General features: G+C 42.3%; 1 protein-coding gene across 7 annotated transcripts in view; it reads right to left on the bottom strand.

The window, feature by feature from the left end:
- The window catches only part of LNX1 (ligand of numb-protein X 1), a 228,778-nt gene that overhangs the window by 19,709 nt on the left and 186,869 nt on the right, over window positions 1-22,200 (bottom strand). For all 7 annotated transcript variants that reach the window (XM_057546625.1, XM_057546620.1, XM_057546626.1 and 4 more), the window contains 2 exons: window positions 21,164-21,366; window positions 18,138-18,509 (listed from right to left, as the gene is read on the bottom strand). In XM_057546625.1, coding sequence (XP_057402608.1) covers window positions 18,138-18,509; window positions 21,164-21,366 — 575 coding nt within the window. The remainder of the gene's footprint in view (window positions 1-18,137; window positions 18,510-21,163; window positions 21,367-22,200) is intronic.

Raw genomic sequence — 22,200 nt, 5'->3', positions numbered from 1 at the left:
CAGTTCTTGGAAGAGTATTTTGTAATAACTGTCTCTTTCTTTATACTGTAGGCCTCACTTGTCCAAATGAGGTTATCTCATTTGGAACTTTGTGAAGGAAAAATTACTAAAAGATAAGAAGTGGCAAACATTCAAGTCAAAACTTCAACTGCTGAGCCCAGATGTGTTCCTTATCTTCAGGGAAACTCCGACGTTTTGAAGGATCTCGGTGGTGGTGGTGGTGTGTTTGTGTCCAGGCCCACATGTTGTACCATGTGCATTTTGGACCAGCAGCGGCGGCAGGCCTAACCACCTCGTGATAATTGAGAAAATCTGAGACTTTTACATACTGAATCAACTTACTAGGCAAAATCCCAAATGCCAAGATGTAGCCTAAGAACTATTTAATTCACATTTTCCAGCACGAATTTCTCACTGGATTTTCAAATGCCGACTTTGGCAGGAATACACCCCAATAAATAGCCCTGGTATCAACTTACTTGGAAATAAATTCCCTGCAAGGCTGGATCCCTAGCTCTTACCAGCCACCTTATAAATTGCTCTCAGAGAGATTCTATTTGATGCTCTTTCTTTCCGAGCATTTGAAGTTGAAGGTGGAAAATGGGCTAATGTGTTTATCCTGGCTCTAACTCTCAGGACCCGCTGGATTCAGTGTCGAGAAATGGCCCTTAGCACCAGATAGCCTTTCTTTCCACTGGTGTGAGTGTGGGCTGAGTGTGAGAAGAGGGGAGTCACAGAAAGACTGAATGAAGGAGAGAATGGCAGGAGCTTGTTTATTTCATACTCACATAATCTGTGCCAGGAAGATGGGGGCAGCAGGCCTGTCATTTAAATAACAAACCTCGGGACTTCCCTGATGGTCCAGCGGTAAAGAATACGCCTTCCAATGCAGAGGATGTGGGTTCTATCCCTGGTCGGGGAACTAAGATCCCACACGCCACGGGGCACTTAAGCCCGCAGGCCACTACTACTGAGCTCACGCGCCTCAACTAGAGAGACTGCGTGCTGGGAACTGCAGAGCCCACGCACTCTGGAGCCCGTGCGCCACAACTACAGAGTCCACGTGCCCTAGAGCCCACACACCACAACTAGAGAAGAGAAAACCCACACGCCACAACTAGAGAGAAGCCCGGGCGCTGCAACGAAAGATTCTGCATGCCTCAGTGAAGATCCCGCATGGCGCAACTAAGACCGATGCAGCCAAAAAATAAATAAACAAACAAAAATAAATTAAAAAAAAAAACACTCAAAGGAAGAGGGAGCACAGCATCTTTCTTGCATTTCTTGGGATGCTGTAATTTGGGCAAAAGGACTGTTTAACAATTGTGACTCTTTCAAGTGGCAGACCAGGCTAGAGGTAAACCCTTTTAACTTTTTCCTCTCCTCTCTCCTCTTCTCTCCCTTAAACATTCTAGATTTTGATCTAGACAAATTCTGGACACAGTGGTTACCAGTTGCACAGCCTGGCTGCTGGATCGTTTTCTTTCTACTCTAAGAGCCCAAGCATTAACTCCCTCTTCTCCTTTCCTTGGCTAGGGGGAAGGAATTCTGATGGCCTCCATGTTCTCCCCTGTGGACCTCCGCTTGTCAGCAGGTCTCTTCTACAAACATTCTGTCCCTGTGGCTGACAGGTGCCTGCTCTGGACCAGCCACTGCACTAAGAGCCTTGGGAACATGGCTCCTGCCCTCAGGGAGCTTGTCCTACTTCAGGGAGAGTCAGAAGCAGGTGCCAGGAAAGAGATATGGGTAGCACACAAAGGAGTCTCCTGAGGTGGGACCAATTGCTTCTAGCTGAAAAAAACAGGACAAATCTCATATTCAGAGAAAACCAGAGGGCTAAAACCGAGTAGCATTTCTCATGGAAAGCCTTGTCTTTGTTTCGTTTAATGACTTTCTCTCTGCTCTTTTGAGATTTGGCTCAAAACTGCCTATAATGTTTATACGATGGGAGTAAGCAGAGGTCACAGAAGGCAGCCATAGGCCGGCAGCCTCATTTATATTTAGCCCATTACAAAATAATACGATCCCATCTCTTACAGCTGGAAGGAAGAGTCTGAGAGCGCTACACTAATGCCTCACAGGGCAAGCATCTTCCATCGTGTTCAGCTTGGAAATGGCTCTTTTCTCTACAAAATCCACTATGGTTGATAAGAACTGCTCATATTGTCAGGATGCAACACGGACCAGAAGCTTCACAGAGAGATGTAAATCAAAGATGCCACTGCACAAGGGGCCGGGAGAGGCATTTTGCCGAGCTGTGCTTTGGAGCCGAGTGAGACTTTGTACTGACCCAGTGTTGCATGGGTCCATGCAGTGGCTGCTTAGCCAGTAATAACTAGGGCAGAGCAAGAGTTGGTAGAGTACCTGTACTTCAAGGTGTGACCTAGCCAAAGGCTCTACCTCTTCATTTGTGAAGGAAGATTGGAGTTAAACCAAATGTACTCTAGCATTTGCTGCTTTTTAACCATATACATACATATGCATATGCTTAAAAAAAACATTTGGTAAACTGTAATTCATGTGGGTTTGGTCACTGCATTGATATATTAGCTTCATAAACTATCAAGTTAAGAGCTACCACACTCGTGCCCCCTCAGTGCCACAGGGTATAGTTCTACACAAACACATAAAACAGAGGACCCCAAACTGACTGTTGGGCATTGAGATTGTGCTGCCCACAGCAGACAGACCATGTACACAGCCCCCTTTATGACATAGTACAGACACGCTTGACTGGAGGTCCCTCTTCTTACAGAGATAAGAGCTGTAGTTGGATTTATAATAATAAGCTATTTACAGAGTTCGTCTCTACTTAGTGCTCCATCCATTAGCATCAGAGGTCTTTTTTTTTTTTTTTTACAAATAATTATAGTTTTATTTTTTGTTTCCAAAGACATTGTAGTATATAATAGAATGCTACATGTCAGGTGCAAGATGCAATAACTCTGCCTATCCCTTCGAAGGAATGTCCCAGCCATAGGTCACTCTGTGGGAAGATGGAAAGAAATTGCTGCTATATAACTCTTCCCATGGCATTATAGTTTCTATCCTCAAGAGGTCATAGACTCCACTGTATTTGATAGACTCTGGGTCTAAGACTGGCTCAGGTCTGGAATCTAAGAGAGGGATTGTGATTTTTCAATAGCAGCTATAAGCCAAGAGAATTAACTGTTAAACTATGAAAAGCAATAAGAGTTTGGTAATTTTACTGAATAAAACACCAACACACTAACAATCAGCAATTTTCTTATATACCTTTTTTTTTTCAAGGTAACAGTAGTGTTTTTTTTTAATTGCACATGTCTATAAACCTAATAAATAGGTTTTCTCTATTTTTTTTTATAAAGCAGGTTCTTATTAGTCATCCATTATTATACACATCAGTGTATACATGTCAATCCCAATCTCCCAATTCATCCCACCACCACCATCCCCATCCCCCCGCTGCTTTCCTCCTTGGTGTCCATATGTTTGTTCTCTACCTCTGTGTCTCGATTTCTGCCCTGCAAACCGGTTCATCTGTACCATTTTTCTAGGTTCCACATATATGCGTTAATATATGATATTTGTTTTCTCTTTCTCACTTACTTCACTCTGTATAACAGTCTCTAGATCCATCCACATCTCAACAGATGACCCAATTTCGTTCCTTTTTATGGCTGAGTAATATTCCATTGCATATATGTACCACACTTCTTTATACATTTCTCTGTCGATGGGCATTTAGGTTGCTTCCATGACCTGGCTATTGTAAATAGTGCTGCATTGAACATTGGGGTGCATGTGTCTTTTTGATTTGTGGTTTTCTCTGGGTATATGCTCAGTAGTGGGATTGCTGGGTCATATGGTAATTCTATTTTTAGTTTTTTAAGGAACCTCCATACTGTTCTCCATAGTGGCTCTATCCGTTTACATTCCCACCAACAGTGCAAGAGGGTTCCCTTTACTCCACACCCTCTCCAACATTTGTTGTTTGTAGATTTTCTGATGATGCCCATTCTAACTGGTGTGAGGTGATACCTCATTGTAGTTTTGACTTGCATTTCTCTAATAATTAGTGATGTTGAGCAGCTTTTCATGTGCTTCTTGGCCATCTGTATGTCTTCTTTGGAGAAATGTCTATTTAGGTCTTCTGCCCAATTTTGGATTGAGTGGTTTTTTTTTTTTAATATTGAGCTGCATGAGCTGTTTATATATTTTGGAGATTAATCCTTTGTCTGTTGATTCATTTGCAAATATTTTCTCCCATTCTGAGGGTTGTCTTTTCATCTTGTTTATGGTTTCCTTTGTTGTGCAAAAGCTTTGAAGTTTCATTAGGTTCCATTTGTTTATTTTTGTTTTTATTTCCATTACTCTAGGAGGTGGATCAAAAAAGATCTTGCTGTAATTTATGTCAAGGAGTGTTCTTCCTGTGTTTTCCTCTAAGAGTTTTATGGTGTCTGGTCTTACATTTAGGTCTCTAATCCATTTTGAGTTTATTTTTGTGTATGGTGTTAGGGAGTGTTCTAATTTCTTTCTTTTACATGTAGCTGTCCAGTTTTCCCAGCACCACTTATTGAAGAGACTGTCTTTTCTCCATTGTATATCCTTGCCTCCTTTGTCATAGATTAGTTGACCATAGGTGTGTGGGTTTACCTCTGGGCTTTCTATCTTGTTCCATTGATCTATGTTTCTGTTTTTGTGCCAGTACCATATTGTCTTGATTACTGTAGCTTTGTAGTATAGTCTGAAGTCAGGAAGTCTTATTCCTCCAGCTCCATTTTTTTCCCTCAAGACTGCTTTGGCTATTCAGAGTCTTTTGTGTCTCCATACAAATTTTAAGATTTTTTGTTCTAGTTCCATAAAAAATGCCATTGGTAATTTGATAGGGATTGCATTGAATCTGTAGATTGCTTTGGGTAGTATAGTCATTTTCACAATATTGACTCTTCCCATCTGAGAACATGGTATATCTCTCCATCTGTTGGTATCATCTTTAATTTCTTTCATCAGTGTCTTATAGTTTTCTGCATAAAGGTCTTTTGTCTCCTTAGGTAGGTTTAATCCTAGGTATTTTTCTCTTTTTGTTGCAGTGGTAAATGGGAGTGTTTCCTTAATTTCTCTTTCAGATTGTTCATCATTAGTGTATAGGAATTCAAGAGATTTCTGTGCATTAATTTTGTATCCTGCAACTTTACCAAATTCATTGATTAGCTCTAGTAGTTTTCTGGTGGCATCTTTAGGCTTCTCTGTGTATAGTATCATGTCATCTGCAAACAGTGACAGTTTTACTTCTTCTTTTCCCATCTGTGTTCCTTTTATTTCTTTTTCTCTGATTGCCGTGGCTAGGACTTCCAAAACTATGTTGAATAATAGTGGTGAGAGTGGACATCCTTGTCTTGTTCCTGACCTTAGAGGAAATGCTTTCAGGTTGTCACCATTGAGAATGATGTTTGCTGTGGGTTTGTCATATATGGCCTTTATTATGTTGAGGTAGGTTCCCTTTATGCCCACTTTCTGGAGAGTTTTTATCATAAATGGGTGTTGAATTTTGTTAAAAGCTTTTTCTGCATCTATTGAGATGATCATATGGTCTTTACTCTTCAATTTGTTAATATGGTGTATCACATTGATTGGCTTGCATATATTGAAGAATCCTTGCATCCCTGGGATAAATCCCACTCGTTCATGTTGTATGATCCTTTTAATGTGTTGTTGGATTCTGTTTGCTAGTATTTTGTTGAGGATTTTTGCATCTATATTCATCAGTGATATTGGTCTCTAATTTTCTTTTTCTAGTATTTTTGTCTGGTTTTGCTATCAGGCTGAGGGTGGCCTCATAGAATGAGTTTGGGAGTGTTCCTTCCTCTGCAATTTTTTGGAAGAGTTTGAGAAGGATAGGTGTTAGCTCTTCTCTAAATGTTTGATAGAATTCACCTGTGAAGCCATCTGGTCCTGGACTTTTGTTTGTTGGAAGATTTTTAATCACAGTTTCAATTTCATTACTTGTGATTGGTCTGTTCATATTTTCTATTTCTTCCTGGTTCAGTCTTGGAAGGTTATACCTTTCTAAGAATTTGTCCATTTCTTCCAGGTTGTCCATTTTATTGGCATAGAGTTGCTTGTAGTAGTCTCTTAGGATGCTTTTAATTTCTGCTGTGTCTGTTGTAACTTCTCCTTTTTCATTTCTAATTTTATTGATTTGGGTCCTCTCCCTCTTTTTCTTGATGAGTCTGGCTAATGGTTTATCAATTTTGTTTATCTTCTCAAAGAACCAGCTTTTAGTTTTATTCATCTTTGCTATTGTTTTCTTTGTTTCTATTTCATTTATTTCTGCTCTCATCTTTATGATTTCTTTCCTTCTGCTAACTTTGGGTTTTGTTTGTTCTTCTTTCTCTAGTTCCTTTAGGTGTAAGGTTAGATTATTTATTTGAGATTTTTCTTGTTTCTTGAGGTAGAATTGTACTGCTATAAAATTCCCTTTTAGAACTGCTTTTGCTGCATCCCATAGGTTTTGGATTGTTGTGTTTTCATTGTCATTTGTCTCTAGGTATGTTTTGATTTCCTCTTTGATTTCTTCAGTGATCTCTTGGTTATCAAGTAACATAGTGTTTAGCCTCCATGTGTTTGTGTTTTTTTCATTTTTTCCCCTGTAATTCATTTCTAATCTTATAGCATTGTGGTCAGAAAAGTTGCCTGATATGATTTCAATTTTCTTAAATGTACTGAGGCTTCATTTGTGCCCCAAGATGTGCTCTATCCTGGAGAATGGTCCATGCACACTTGAGAAGAAAGTGTAATCTGCTGTTTTTGGATGGAATGTCCTATAAATATCAAATAAATCTACCTGGTCTATTGTGTCATTTAAAGATTGTTTCCTTATTTATTTTCATTTTGGATGATCTGTCCGTTGGTGTAAGTGAGGTGTTAACGTCCCCCACTATTGTGTTACTGTCGATTTACTCTTTTACAGTTGTTAGCAGTTGCCTTATGTTCTGAGGGTCTCCTATGTTGGGTGCATATATACTTATAATTGTTATATCTTCTTCTTGGATTGATCCCTTGATCATTATGTAGTGTCCTTCCTTGTTTCTTGTAACATTCGTTATTTTAAAGTCTATTTTATTTGATATGAGTATTGCTACTCCAGCTTTCTTTTGATTTCCATTTGCATGGAATATCTTTTTCCATCCCTTCACTTTCTATCTGTATGTGTCCCTGGGTCTGAAGTGGGTCTCTTGTAGACAGCACATATATGGGTCTTGCTTTTGTATCCATTCAGCAAGCCTGTGTCTTTTGTTTGGAGCATTTAATCCATTCACGTTTAAGGTAATTATCGATATTTATGTTCCTATGACCATTTTCTTAATTGTTTTGGGTTTGTTTTTGTAGGTCCTTTTCTTCTCTTGTGTTTCCCACTTAGAGAAGTTCCTTTAGCATTTGTTGTAGAGCTGGTTTGGTGGTGCTGAATTCTCTTAGCTTTTGCTTGTCTGTAAAGCTTTTGATTTCTCCATTGAATCTGAATGAGATCCTTGCCAAGTAGAGTAATCTTGGTTGTATGTTCTTCCCTTTCATCACTTTAAGTATATCATGCCACTCCCTTCTGGCTTATAGAGTTTCTGCTGAGAAATCAGCTGTTAACCTTATGGGAGTTCCCTTGTATATTATTTGTCATTTTTCCCTTGCTGTTTTCAATAATTTTTTCTTTAATTTTTGCCAAGTTGATTACTATGTGTCTTGGCGTGTTTCTCCTTGGGTTTATCCTGTATGGGACTCGCTGCGCTTTCTGGACTTGGGTGGCTATTTCCTTTCCCATGTTAGGGACGTTTTCGACTATAATCTCTTCAAATATTTTCTCGGGTCCTTTCTCTCTCTCTTCTCCTCCTGGGATGCCTATAATGCGAATGTTGGTGTGTTTAATGTTGTCCCAGAGGTCTCTTAGGCTGTCTTCTTTTCTTTTCATTCTTTTTTCTTTATTCTGTTCCACAGCAGTGAATTCCACCATTCTGTCTTCCAGGTCACTTATCCGTTCTTCTGCCTCAGTTATTCTGTTATTGATTCCTTCTAGTGTAGTTTTCATTTCAGTTATTGTATTCTTCATCTCTGTTTGTTTGTTCTTTAATTCTTCTAGGTCTTTGTTAAAGATTTCTTGCATCTTCTCGATCTTTGCCTACATTATTTTTCCGAGGTCCTGGATCATCTTCACTATCATTATTCTGAATTCTTTTTCAGGAAGGTTGCCTATCTCCACTTCATTTAGTTGTTTTTTCAGGTTTTATCTTGTTCCTTCATCTGGTACATAGCCCTCTGCCTTTTCATCTTGTCTATCTTTCTGTGAACGTGGTTTTTGTTCTACAGGCTGCAGGATTGTAGTTCTTCTTGCTTCTGCTGTCTGCCCTCTGTTGGATGAGGGTATCTAAGACGCTTGTGCAGGTTTCCTGATAGTAGGGACTGGTGGTGGGTAGAGCTGGGTGTTCCTCTAGTGGGCAGAGCTCTGTAAAACTTTAATCCACTTGACTGCTGATGGGTGGGGCTGGGTTCCCTCCCTGTTGGTTGTTTGGCCTGAGGCAACCCAACACTGGAGCCTCCCTGGGCTCTTTGGTGGGGCTAATGGTAGACTCTGGGAGGGCTCACGCCAAGGAGTACTTCCCAGAACTTCTGCTGCCAGTGTCCTTGTCCCCACAGTGAGCCACAGCCACCCCCTGCCTCTGCAGGAGACCCTCCAACACTAGCAGGTAGGTCTGGTTCAGTCTCCCCTGGGTTCACTGCTCCTTCCCCTGGGTCCCGATGCACACACTACTTCGTCTGTGCCCTCCAAGAGTGGGGTCTTTGTTTCCCCCAGTCCTGTCAAAGTCCTGCAATCAAATCCCACTAGCCTTCAAAGTCTGATTCTCTAGGAATTCCTCCTCCCGTTGCTGGACCCCCAGGTTGGGAAGCCTGACGTTGGGCTCAGAACCTTCACTCCAGTGGGTGGACTTCTGTGGTATAAGTGTTCTCCAGTGTGTGAGTCACCCACCCAGCAGTTATGGGATTTGATTTTGCTGTGATTGCAAAATCACCCCTCCTACTATCTCATTGTGGCTTCTCCTTTGTCTTTGGATGTGGGGTATCTTTTTTGGTGAGTTCCAGTGTCTTCCTGTTGATGATTGTCCAGCAGCTAGTTGTGATTCTGGTGTTCTCACAAGACAGAGTGAGAGCACGTCCATCTACTCCACCATCTTGGTTCAGGCCTTAGCATCAGAGGGTCTTAATGACCATTTCTTTAAAAAAATTCATCCTGCATCTGCATTCTCCACTGGTTTCTTTTCCAAGGATCCCAGAGTGAGACAGCCTAGATTTAACTGTGGGGATGGTTCTTCCTGCACCTTTGGGGGCTGCCCCACTTTAGCTCTCCTTCCAGCTAGGGCTCAAGTATCATTTTCAGTTCATCTATCTTGTGCTCACAAAGCCCCGGGGAACTGTGGAGCACTGGTTGCACACAGCCAGGAAGCCACAGCTACGGAAGAGATGGCAGATATCATCTAATCCAACATTTCCTCTGTAGTTCGTGCTTTAATTCCACTCCAAAATCCTTGCCATGTTGTCACCCAGCTCATGCTTCAGTGCCTCCAATGACAAGGAACTCACTGTGTCCCAAGGCAGTGCAGCACTAATTAGCAAGTTTGTCCTTAGGTTGAGTTTAAATTTGTCTTTCCCTTGCTTGCCCATTGGTTCTAGTCATGCCCTCTTGGGCAACCCCAAATCAATTTCCATGTGACAAGCCTATTTGAAAATAGCTCTCATTGCCCTCCCTGACCTCTTTTCCTTTCCAGGTCAAGTATTCCTAGTTTCTTCACTATTTAACATGTTTTCAAGTCACCTCAAAAACTTGATGAACTCTTGATGACTCGCTGTAATAAAGCTGAGGTGGGTGTGCGTATGAGATTTGGACCTAGAAGACAAATCCTGGTCTGACCAGCAGAGCAGGGACTTTTTTTGGATGGACCAGCTGCACCTGGGACCTCACTGATGGAGTTCCCATTTTGCCATTTCACGTGTGCATAGGGATTGTCTCTGTGTTCTATGGAGCCAAGAACTCCATAGATGTCTGTCTTCGTTATTACTGCATAACTGAAAGATGACAGGGAAGTTCCCAAGACGCTGCTGTGAAACACATCACAACAGTGCAACCTGGCTCTGAGATCACATGTGGCACACGGACCCTACCTGGCAATACAGACAACAGGAGGCATCTGAACAAGGTTACCCACTGATATGCTAGAAAAATAACAAAGTTGTCAGCCATTCCTGTTGACATGGCAACATACTGCACAATGAGGTACAGAAACAAAATCCTTGCCTAACGGTCCTGCCAGTGAGCAAGAGAACATTTGAGAAACAGAAATCTCTCTCACTAAAAGGAAATCCTCCTACACTGTTGGTGGGAATGTAAGTTGGTGCAGCCACTGTGGAAAACAGTATGGAGGTTCCACAAAAAACTAAAAATAGAATTACCATATGATCCAGTAATCCCACTCCTGGGCATATATCCAGACAAATCTGTAATTCAGAAAGATACATGCACCCCTATTTTCATAGCAGCACTATTCACAATAGTCAAGACTTGGAAGCAACCTAAGGGTCCGTCAAGAGATGAATGGATAAACAAGATGTGGTACATATATACAATGGAATATTATTCAGCCATAAAAAAGAATGAAATAATGCCATTTGCAGCAACATGGATGGACCTAGAGATTATCATACTAAGTGAAGTCAGAGAAAGACAAATATCACATGATACCACTTATATGTGGAATCAAAAATATGACACAAATAAACTTATCTACAAAACAGAAACAGACTCACAGACACAGAGAATAGACTTGTGGCTGCCAAGGGGGAGGGGGTACGGGGGAGTTTGGGATTAGCAGATGGAAACTATTATACATAGAATGGATAAACAACAAGGTTCTACTGTATAGCACAGGGAACTATATTCATTATCTTGTGATAAACCATAATGGAAGAGAATATGAAAAAGAATATATATATGTATAACTAAATCACTTTGCTGTACAGCAGAAATTAACACAACATTGTAAATCAACTATACTTGAATAAAAAAAGTTAAAAAAAAAAAAAAAGTCTCGCTAAGCAATAAGTTAGGGCTCCAGAATTACAACTCTAGGATGAGCTAATGGTGCACTGTTTGTTTCTAGTCCCTATAAAATGAGCTTGGTGAAAGCAGATCTGGTGTGTGTTGATTTGTTCACCACTGAGACTTTAGCACCTGGCATACATAGAGCCTGGTACATTCTGAAAAGAATTGTGAGTATCTTCTCTGGAGAGGCAGCAGCTACTTTAGTGAGTTAAGGGTGACCAGAGTCTGGCCAAGGAAAAGGGAAATTAAGGAGGCTTTGAGGAAAAGTGCTGAATAGGACCTTAGGATTTGACAAGGGTAGAAAAGAAGATTTGAGACAGCAATTTGATCTATTTTTCCCACTAGACTTTAGCTCCAGGTACATCTTTATGTTCCCAGAAGCATATCTTTTTTAAGTGCTAAGAAATTAACGATGACAGTCGGACTTATACAGGGTCATACAGATGTCAGTGAGAAGCTCAAAATAAGAAATTAATTCCTGAGTAAGCAGAATGACCTAAGTCCTCAAACACCATTTCTTTTTATGGTATCTGAAAGTTACTCTGATTCTGTTCCATGGTAAAAAAACAAAACAAAATCATGTCGGGGAATATGAGAGTTGGAGAAGGGTAGTGAAGTTTCAAGATCCCCTAATATTTGGAGTGTAGCTGGGCAGGAGATTCACTCATAAAATTCTGAGTTGAAAGGCTGAACAGTTTTGCAAGTCATACTTTAATCATGAATGCATGGAATTTGGAGCCCTATATAAAAATCATTTGGACTCTAAGAATTCAGCTCAAGAGAATGTTTTTAAAATTAAAAAAAACTGTTTAGTCTTATGTGCATTAAATTTACTACCATACTGCATTAAGAAAATTTGTTTAGATAGGGATTTGGTTTTATATTAGCTGTGCTAGTCTATAAAACACACACACACACACACACACACAGAACTGTCAGGTCTTATTTCTTGGCAATTCTTACTGGCTCCAGGGGACAAAAGTTCTGCCCCAGAACTCATGAGCTGGAATCACGTATTTAGAACAAATGTAGGCAATGGAGTAGTCCATTATTTAATTTCTGGCTCTGTCTAAAGGCCTATCACATTCTTTTAAAAAGTCTGAAGAAGCTTCTTGTCAATTGTTCTTTGGTGAAGTAACTTCTCATTTAAATATTAATTCATGTGAGGGGAAAAAAAATCACACGGGCCAGTATTAACGAAAACCCATTGGACCACAACCTCTGCAAATGGCTTTGAATTATTTCAACTTCTGCATCAAGTCTGGGAAGCTGGCTAAGAAAAAAAGGCACAAAAAAGAGATACTCAAATTTGAAATCCATCATTGCTTTCTTCATTTATTAACTGTATATATTTGAACTCCTAAATATGAATTCACTGATCCGTAACTGCGGGTAGATGAGAGCATCTCAAAACAGGCATAACTCTCAGCAGAAATCATTCTCATATTGAATATTGGGTAGATGTACGTGGAACCTCCCAGGTTTGGGATGTTGAAATGTCTTTTCCCCCCCTAGGGTCTCAAACCTTTGGCCCATATATCTTTGTTCTATTATTTTAGGTATGACATCAGACAGTTCAACAACTCTCGTAGAGAGATTCTAGTCATGGTGCTCAAAAAGCTTAAATTGACAAGGGAGAAATATAAAGTTGTACTAAGTTGTTAAATAAGGCAATTGCCCCATAATTGAAGCTTCTGTCTCCATTGGGTTTGTCTCTGAGAAGAGTATGACTCTCCATCTGTCTAACTCTGGAGTCCGGCCCTTAGGGCTGCTGCTGAGTAAGCCAAGGTTAGGGCTCCACATATGTAAAGCTGGTCAAATTTAAAACAGTTGTGGCTTCTCTGTCATAACTTTTCCCTGAAATAATGTAGAAAAAGGCAGAATGTGTGGGACTGTGGGAGAAAACATGACCAAAAGGACATGTTGCTTGGGAATTTCTTTGTAAGGCAAATATGATTCATGCAGTGGACACACAAGGCCAATGCAGCCAAGGATTGGTTGGAAATTTGAGTCTCAGCTTTTGAAGGGCATTTAGTTTAATCACCCCAGCCTGGTGCGTGTTACGAGTATCTCATAAATAAAATTCATGCTTGAGATCGCTTAACTGAGTTTGCCCAGCATTCTACTTTTTCCATTTCTTTTCCAACTAGTTTTGGCCAAGCTTTTTTTTTTTCTTCCTCCTCTTCCACTGCCTATAAAGCACACTGGCTTTGTTTGGTAAGCAGAAGAATCTTTTAGGAAATTCCACTGTTAGGCAAGATTTTATTTCATAAAGTAACTTTCTCAGGGAAAAAATATTTTCCTCTTCTGTTACTAATCTACAAAAGTAGAATGTCATATGTAATCAAGAGTTTTCCAAGTGACATGAGTAAGGGAGTTTTTCTTTCACCTATTGGGAAGGATAGTTGGCAGATGATCTTCAGAATGTGAGCTGCACTGACTGACCTGCAGAGGGAGTTGACAAGTGTAACAGGGAAAAAAATATTGATGATCACCCAAGAGTCTGCTTTTTAAGGAGAAAAAAATCATGCTCAGAGTGCAGTTTCTTCACAAAGAAAAAACCAAGGGCTCTTCCATTTCCATGGATTAATATTTTCATAAACATTGTCTATATCCTGTTCTCACCCATTGGCACATACAGGCTGGACCACCTGCTCAGTGCTGACTTAACTGTATTTGAGGAGAGGTGGGAATGTATTCCAAGCTCCAAGAGGCCAGGACTGTGTCAGTCTTGTTCACCGTTGTACTACACACCTCTTGGCACTTAGAAGGTGCTCAACCAATAATAACTGAGCAGATTCAAGGCGACAAAAAGTAGAGTTCTACCTTGGGGACAAATAATGTAAAAGTGGATTTGGTGCTTGTTCTTCAGTAAATGGATTGACAAAAAATATCCCTATGAGATGGAATTAATATGTGAATTATATATAATTATACATTTTTATAATTTGACTAAACTTATTCATTCAAATATTTATTGAGTGCCTATTACTGCCAGGCATATCTCTAAGGGCTTGAGATATAATACTCTACTGTACTATACTATGCTAGATTGGCAGGTAATAATACAATAATTTGTTGGTAGAAGATAAAGATTAGGGACTTCCCTGGTGGTCCAGTGGTTAAGACTTAGCGGTTCCAATGCAGCGGGCATCGGTTCGATCCCTGATTGGGGATCTAAGATCTCACAAGCCACGTGGCATGGCCAAAAAAAAGAAGATCAAGAAGATTAGAGGATACAGAATTGAGAATTGAGGGTGGGAGATGCTACTTTAAGTGGGATTGTCAGCGAAGTTGTCTCTGAGGAGGTGACATTTGAGGAGAGACCTGAGTGAAGTGTAGGAGTTATATAGACATTTGTAAGAGTCTTTTGATCAGAGGGACAGCAAGAACATCAGCCTTGAGTTGAGAAAGTTCTTAAAAATGTTTGAGGAATAGCAAGAAGGCAGTGTGACTGAGCATGGTTGAACAAGGGGGAGAATACCAGAAATTCTCCCCTTTGCTTAAGATGAGGTTGCAGAGACAACTAAAGACCAGATGAGCATGGCTCTGCAGGCCACTGTAAGGATTTGGAATTTTAATCCGAGTGCCTTGGGAAGCATCAGAGAGCTGAGGGCAAGGAAGAGACATGGTGGAATTGACTCTGTAAAGTGGTCATTCTAGCTGCTGAGTAGAGAGAGAGGTGAGGATCATGGAATATGGAAGCAAGGAGACCAGTTAAGAGGTTCTTGCAGTGGCCTAGACCAGAGATGATGGTGGCCTGGTTGATCCAAGCCATGGAGTTGGTGAGAGATGAATTGCAGGCAGGGGATGTGGAAGAGTAAAGATTCTTTTTGGTCCAAGTAACTGAGTAAATGGTGGTGTCATTTCTAGAGATGAGGAAAGACTGAGGGGAAGAGCAGGTTTGGAAAGGGGTGGAGGGGGGAGAAGTCAAGGGTTCACTTTTGGACATTAAATTTGAGATGCCTTTTAGACAGCCACATGGAGATACCAAGTAGGCAGCTGTCTATGTAAGTGTGGTGTTCAGAGAAGTTGGAGCTGGGCATGTGAACTTGGGAATAGCTGGCATAAACTCCAGAAGGGAAATGTCTCTTGTAACTCTGGTTTTGTTCTCCACCTGCTCCACAGGGCATGACCTCAGGCCCCATAGGGCAGATGGACGTCCATCAGGTTAAGAATCACCTTGGAACTGGGGCACCATCAAAAGTCCCAGCTCGGGGACCAAAGCACCACATGTACTTCCTGTCCTGGTGGACGGAGGAAGCAGTTAAGTCCCCTTGCACCCTCTGCCTCAGGCTTTCCACCTTTAAAATGACAATAGTTTCATCCACTACTTGGTTCTCCTCAAAAAAGAGGGATAAGATGCCACACATACGACAGCGAAAAGAGTTGCCCACACCTGGAAGAACTCCATGACTGGAACCCAAGGGTAGGGAGATTTATTTGTACTGAGATGATCAAGCCCTTGAGAGTAGGCTCTGTCTTCTGAATGTCATCCTCGATGGAACTTGGTACAAGGACCAGTCAGCTACTGCTGCTGACTCTCTGTCTATACTTGAAGAATTAATACTTCAGTCACTAAGTGGAAGCTGACATGATGTGCCGGATAACTGCAAACGCATCTTAAGGCAAGGCCTCTGTTCTTGCCCCTCTCCTATCAGCTCTCCACTGTCTCTAGAGAGATCTTGCTAGAAAATCATGTCACTTCCTTTCTTAAACCCTTCCAATGACTCCTCATGGCCTTGGGGGTAAGGTCTGAGCTCCTTATCATGGCCTGTAAAACTCTACATGATCTGGCCCTTGCCTACCACTCCTGCCTTATCTATTGCTGCTTTTAAAATGTACACCACTCTCCAGGTGTTAACCATTTCCCTAACTGGCTTTTGGGGAAACATTCTTCTGTGTTGTGTCTCCTTAGAATGACCCTCCCTGCCTCATGCACCTACAGAACCTTTGCTGATCCATCAAAACCCCAGTTCAAGATTTTCCTCTTCTGTGAAGAATTTCTAGACCCCATCTCAGTAAAAAAAAAAAAAAAAAATCTCTCCTTTGTCTACACCAGCACTATACTTAATTTCCCCATTACACACTGTCACACCACATAGCAGTCATTTAGAAAAAGTCCACCTCCTCTACTAGACTGTGGACTCCTTTGGGAGACCAGCCTAAGAGGTCATCATCTCCCTGTTCTCTGCACCTAATCTAGGGCTAGGCAAGCTGCAAAAACTTAATACATTTTGGCTAAATGAAGTGGATTAAAGGGTTAGAATACAAGAGCCCAGAACAAAGCCTGTCTCTCTAGGAATAAAGCTGGAAGCTTAGAGAACATTAGGAAAACTCATGATGAAAAACAAACAACCCAATCAAAAAATGGGCATAAGATCTAAATAGACATTTCTCCAAAGAAGACATACAGATGGCCAACAGGAACATGAAAACATGTTCAACCTCACTAATTATTAGAGAAATGCAAATCAAAACTACAATGAGGTATCACCTCACATCAGTCAGAATGGCCATCATCAAAAAGTCTACAAATAATAAATGCTGGAGAGGGTGTGGAGAAAAGGGAACCCTCCTATATATACTGCTGGTGGAAATGAAAGTTGGTAAAGCCACTATGGAGAAGAGTATGGAGGTTTCTTAAACTAAACACAGAGTTACCATATGATCCTACAATTCCACTCCTGGGCATATATCTGGAGAGAACTATAATTCAAAAAGATACATGCACCCCAATATTCATTGCAGCACTGTTTACAATAGCCAAGACACAGAAGCAACCTAAATATCCACCGACACAGGAATGGATAAAGAAGAGGTGGTACATATATACAATGGAATATTACTCAGCCATAAAAAAATGAAAAAAATGCCATTTGCAGCAACGTGGATGGGTCTAGAGATTATCATACTAAGTGCAGTAAGTCAGACGGAGAAATACAAATATCATGATATCACTTATATGTGAAATCTAAAAAAAAAGATACAAATAAAATTATTTACAAAACAGAAATAGATCCACAGACATAGAAAAGAAACTTATGGTTACCACAGGGGAAGGTGCGGGAGGGATAAACTAGGAGTTTGGGATTAACATATACATACTACTATATATAAAATACATAACCAACAAGGACCTACTGTATAGTACAGGGAACTACACTCAATATTTTGTAATAACCTATAAGGAAAAAGAATCTGAAAAAGGATCAATTATACATATATATGTAAAACTGAATCACTTTGTTGCGTACCTGAAACTAACACAACATTGTAAATCAACTATAGTTCAATGAAAAAAAACCCCAAAAACCAACGACAACAAAAAGAAAAACTCATGGTGACCCAGCCAAAGTCAACAGGATGCATGCTGGGGCTTGGTAACATCGTGCCTGTCAGGAGAGTGAATTAGTTTGAACTAATGTCAGGCTATCGTGAACTCTATTTGCCTGAGTAATGATAATTTGTATGCCTCTCGTATAGGGGGACTTCCTTAGGTTCATACTTGAGTTCCCTTGGGCTTTCGAAGGGGGCTGGACTTAGCCATGGAGACAGGGCTCGGCCTTAGCCAATCCTACAGTGGTTTCTCATCCACAGGACCCCTGGAGGGCACATGGCACAGCTTCTTACAGGAGTGGTACAACCCGATGTCTTGGAAGTGTCCAGAACACGTCTGAGTGAGCCCTGGGTCTATGACTATCATACTAGGTACAGGGATGGCACAACCCCGCTGACCTTGAGTGATCTTAACCTGGTGAGGTTGCAACACCTCGCCCAACGTGTTTACCTGCAGTCAGACTGGATGGCTGGCAACACCAACGGAATGGCCATGACCCCAAGACACACCATTTGCTGGAGTAATATTCCTCCCTGGCCCTCCACCCTCAGCTCCTCGAAAGGGAGGCACTGTATGTCACACGGGGTAGTAACAGGGTAGGTGGGTCAGGGTGATGAGTGTTCCTGATCACGCTGGCAATTTCTGATTGGGATCTTGTAATGGCCCGTGACCCACCTGAATCAGATGAGCTGCACTTTCCGGGCTGCCGTACCGAAGGTCATGTCCATTGATGGCCAACACACGATCGTTCTCCTCCAGCTGACCGTGTCGGTCCGCCACGCCACCATCCAGAACGTTGGAAATAAACACCCCAGGCTCATCCACCTTGCGCACCAGTTTTATTCCAAGCTGCTCCTCCGGGCTGCTTTTGTTGAGGATCACGTGGAAATGGTCATCCCGGGGTTCGTAGGTGTCCAGGGGCTGCCCATCAGTCCTGCTCCGGACTTTCTGCTCCCGCAGCACCGTCAGCCACAGCACCTGGCAGGGCTGCCGCAGGAGGTGCAGGGCATAGTTGTGCCGTACGTTGCCGATATCCATCCCGTTGACCTAGGGCAAGGGGACCTCAGAATCTACAGCGAGCGAGCCGTCCGCCCCGCCGGCCACAAGCCTGCCCAAAAGGCCCAGCCCACAGGCTCACTGGGGCCCTTCCTGAAGGACCACTCTGCTCTGTCACCTTCTTCTCTGTCCAAATACCCCCATCTTCCAACAGGACTTGTAACCCGGTTTCCTTGAGTATTACCTGCACACCTTTTCAACTCTCTCTCAGCAGACACCATCTTTCTTCAGTCTTGTCCTTACACAGGCCCTTGAATTTATTTATATAGTCCTAACCCTCCTTTCTGTTGCTTGCTAAACTTATTTTTCAGCTGAAGGGGGGAGGAAAAGGAAGAAAAAGTGGGAAAAGGCAAAAGAAGAAAAGAAAATTTCTGATTAATGATTACATTAAACTGCTGTTTAAATCAAACTGAGTTGGCATTTTCTTTCCAAACATCTCCAGATGAATTTTTCTCCCTGGACCCTGGATCACCTGTACTGGAACTTCCAGGACCCACTACCGTGTGTGTGTGTGTGTGTGTGTGTGTGTGTGTGTGTGTGTGAGAGAGAGAGAGAGAGAGAGAGAGAGAGAGAGTGAGACAGAGACAGAGAGAGAGAGAAAGAGAGGGAGGGAGGGAGGGAATGTGTGTGTACATGAAAATATTTGTGTGTTGGCAAGTGTGTGAATGTGTGTGTTTGTGTGTGTGTGTGTGTCAAGTCTCCAGGTGGTCACCTACAAGGTCTTTTGCCCATGTTCTCAGCCAAAGAGAGAAAAAAAGTCTCTACAGTTTCAAACAAACTGATGTGAATGGAAGCTTCTAGGCTCTTTTATTGAAAGGCGGGATCACGTTATTAGGCTGCTTAAATGTCCTCCAGCTTGGCCCACTCATTTGTGCCTCACTAATGATCTTCAGGGCTGATGCTGCATGGGGCTTTCTGGTTTTAATTACTCTAGGCAGGCCCAGCCTGGAGGCTGCAGCTCCCAGTGGTGGTCACTGCCTGGGAAGAAAATAATTTCACAGCAGCACTACACTCTGTGCTTAAGGAAGGAGGCCTCACAGAAGAGAAACAACCTTCTTGAATTTCTATGGTTTGGTAAGATTTCCTGTACTTGCAGCCAACTGTTAGAAGAATCTTGGAATGAGATTTCACGGGCCTGCCTGCACCGTGCAATCGCTCGTCCTCTGTTGCATCTCCAGGGATGGATGGAGGCTCCCTTGTGCTCGGAAAAGGCTCATCACCTCTGTCCAAGCACAGTGAGCTCAAAGACCTGGCTCTGCTCTGACACCTTATCCCGTGTCTGGTTTTCCCCATCACACCCAGGCCAAAAGAAAGTCAGGGTCGCCTGCTAAATACTCCTGGCAGCTCTTTTGCTTGCAAGTGCCAGTTGAAGGCCACAAGAATCGAAAAGGTTTTCCTTATGCAACCCTCCCAGGCAGCATAGTTTCCACAGAACTGGGAGAAAGCCATGCAGGGTGTCGCTGGTTGCACGGCTGACTGTCCCTTGAGGTTGACGGGCCCTGCCTCATACTCCACCTCGGAGGCCAGAGAGAATATCAGTGTTTCTACAATAACTGCTTTAAGTTCCTTCTCCTCTTATCCCAAACAATAAGAGTTTCTGTGCCAGAGAAACAGCTCATGATGTATTAGGAGCTGGCCCCTCGGCAACCCAGAAGGGATGGGATGAAACTGTCATCTGAGTATCAGACTGGAAATATATGACCAAGGCAGGGATTTTTTCTTATCACTTTTGGCACATGTTGGACTTCTGATAAACAACTCTTCCTTTATCCTTTCTCTTCTTCTGAAAATTCCTCCCTAGCACCCTTCCCCTCGGTCAAGCCTCAGAGGACAGTAATGCCCAACGTGTTGTCTTCCACCACCTGTCTCCCCTGGAATGTCTGTGGGTTGGCAGGATAGCTTAGAGAGGTGTGTGTGTGTGTGTGTGTGTGTGTGTGTGTGTGTGTGTGTGTGTGTGTGTGAAGGGCCATTAAGCTATAGGAAATTTACTTTAGAGGGGTGTGTGAATGTAAGTGATTAGATAAAATATAAAATGTTCCATTAATCTGCTCTACAAACAATTTAAGAAGATATAGGCTGCAGTTTTATATTGTTTTATGTTATTGCTACTTAAAGTGGGAGGAAAGGGTGAGAGAGGAAGAGAGAGGAGGGAGGAAGAGAAGGAAGAGAGAAGAACGCAGAGGTAGAGAAAAGGGAGGGGGAAGACAGCAGAAGAGGAAGGAGGGGAACACAGAGACAAAATGATACAGAGACAGTATTTATACAGAAAGAGAGAGAGAGAGAGAGAGATCAAAAGAACAAGAAAGGGAATTCCCTGGTGGTCCGGTGGTTAGGACTCCGCACTTCCACTGCAGGGGGCACCTGGTCAGGGAACTAAGATCCCGCATGCTGTGTGGCATAGCCAAAAAAAAAAGAACAAGAAAGACAGAAGGGTTAGGGACCTATCTCAGATTACAAATCTCGTATGAAGAGTCATATCAACATAAGAACTATGGAAAGTGACGGCTCCACATTTATGCTGGTGCTTTACCCATGCGTCCGCCCGTCCATCCATCCATCCATCCATCCACCCACCCACCCAATGATTTGCTCTGAAGTGACTTTTGCTAAGCCCCTCTTCATGGCTCCACAGCCGTGGTCTCTACCTTTAGGATGATGTCTCCTGGCAGTAGCCGGCCGTCTCTGGCAATCACCCCATCACGATAAATGTGCTGGATAATGATATGGACCAGCGGGGTTTCATTGCCTCCCACAAGCCTAATGGAGAGGCTTTCATTGGGATCCGTTCGATTGATCTTGACTCTGGTAATTTCACCATATGGAATCAGGTGATACAACCTTGGAAAGACTAAAATGGACAGAGACAGTATTTAAGACACCCCCCCAACGGACATTTCCAACCACTCCTTTTCTTGCCAAACTTTGGTTCCAGCCAAACTAAACTATTCGTTGTTCCTTGTACATGTTTTCCATCTTCCTGCCTCTGTGCCAGCATAAGCTTCTCTGCCTGGAATGTTTTCCATTCTAGGCTTAAACCCAATTTTTCCTTCAAGGCCTGCGTGAAATGATCCCCTCTAATTAAACTCTACCCTGATCCCTTTTCCCCTGCTCTCTCTAAACTTCCCATTTCCCATAAAGCTTTATTTCTCATGGCACCGAGCCTTCTGTTATTATTTATTATTATTCATGCCCATTTCTTATACCCACCATTGGACTCTAAGATCCTTGAGGACATAATTTCTGGCTGTTTTGTAGTTCTGTGCACAGACCTCTGTACACAGGAGACTTCAGCCTATGTTTGTTGAATGAAGAGGAATGAAGGAACAGTCATTATGGAATGGACTGCAGTTTGATCACTTACTAATCAAGGGGCAAAACAGAACAAGCCTGTTCTGCTCTTTTTGATCATTTTGAAGATTTCCTGCTGGGAGGCCCTGCTTTTCAGGCTTGGTGAATCAGTCCTCTCTACCCGACCCTGTTGTCAGTAAAGGGAAGTCAAATGGCCTAATTCATGATCAAGGAAAGAGGCCCAGGCCTAGCTGGTGGCGTCAAGAGGTTCGTCCCCGATCTGCTTGTATGGCTGGATTCAGAGCCAAAAGGAGATTCAGAGACCCAGGCTGGGGTTTCCAAACTTTACCTTTTCATTGAGGACTCTTTCCCCTTGAAATCTTTCACCGGTCCC

This window comes from Balaenoptera acutorostrata, chromosome 5, assembly GCF_949987535.1.
Source record: "Balaenoptera acutorostrata chromosome 5, mBalAcu1.1, whole genome shotgun sequence".
Lineage (NCBI taxonomy): Eukaryota > Metazoa > Chordata > Mammalia > Artiodactyla > Balaenopteridae > Balaenoptera > Balaenoptera acutorostrata.
This window is presented reverse-complemented; position numbering and strand designations above follow the sequence as displayed.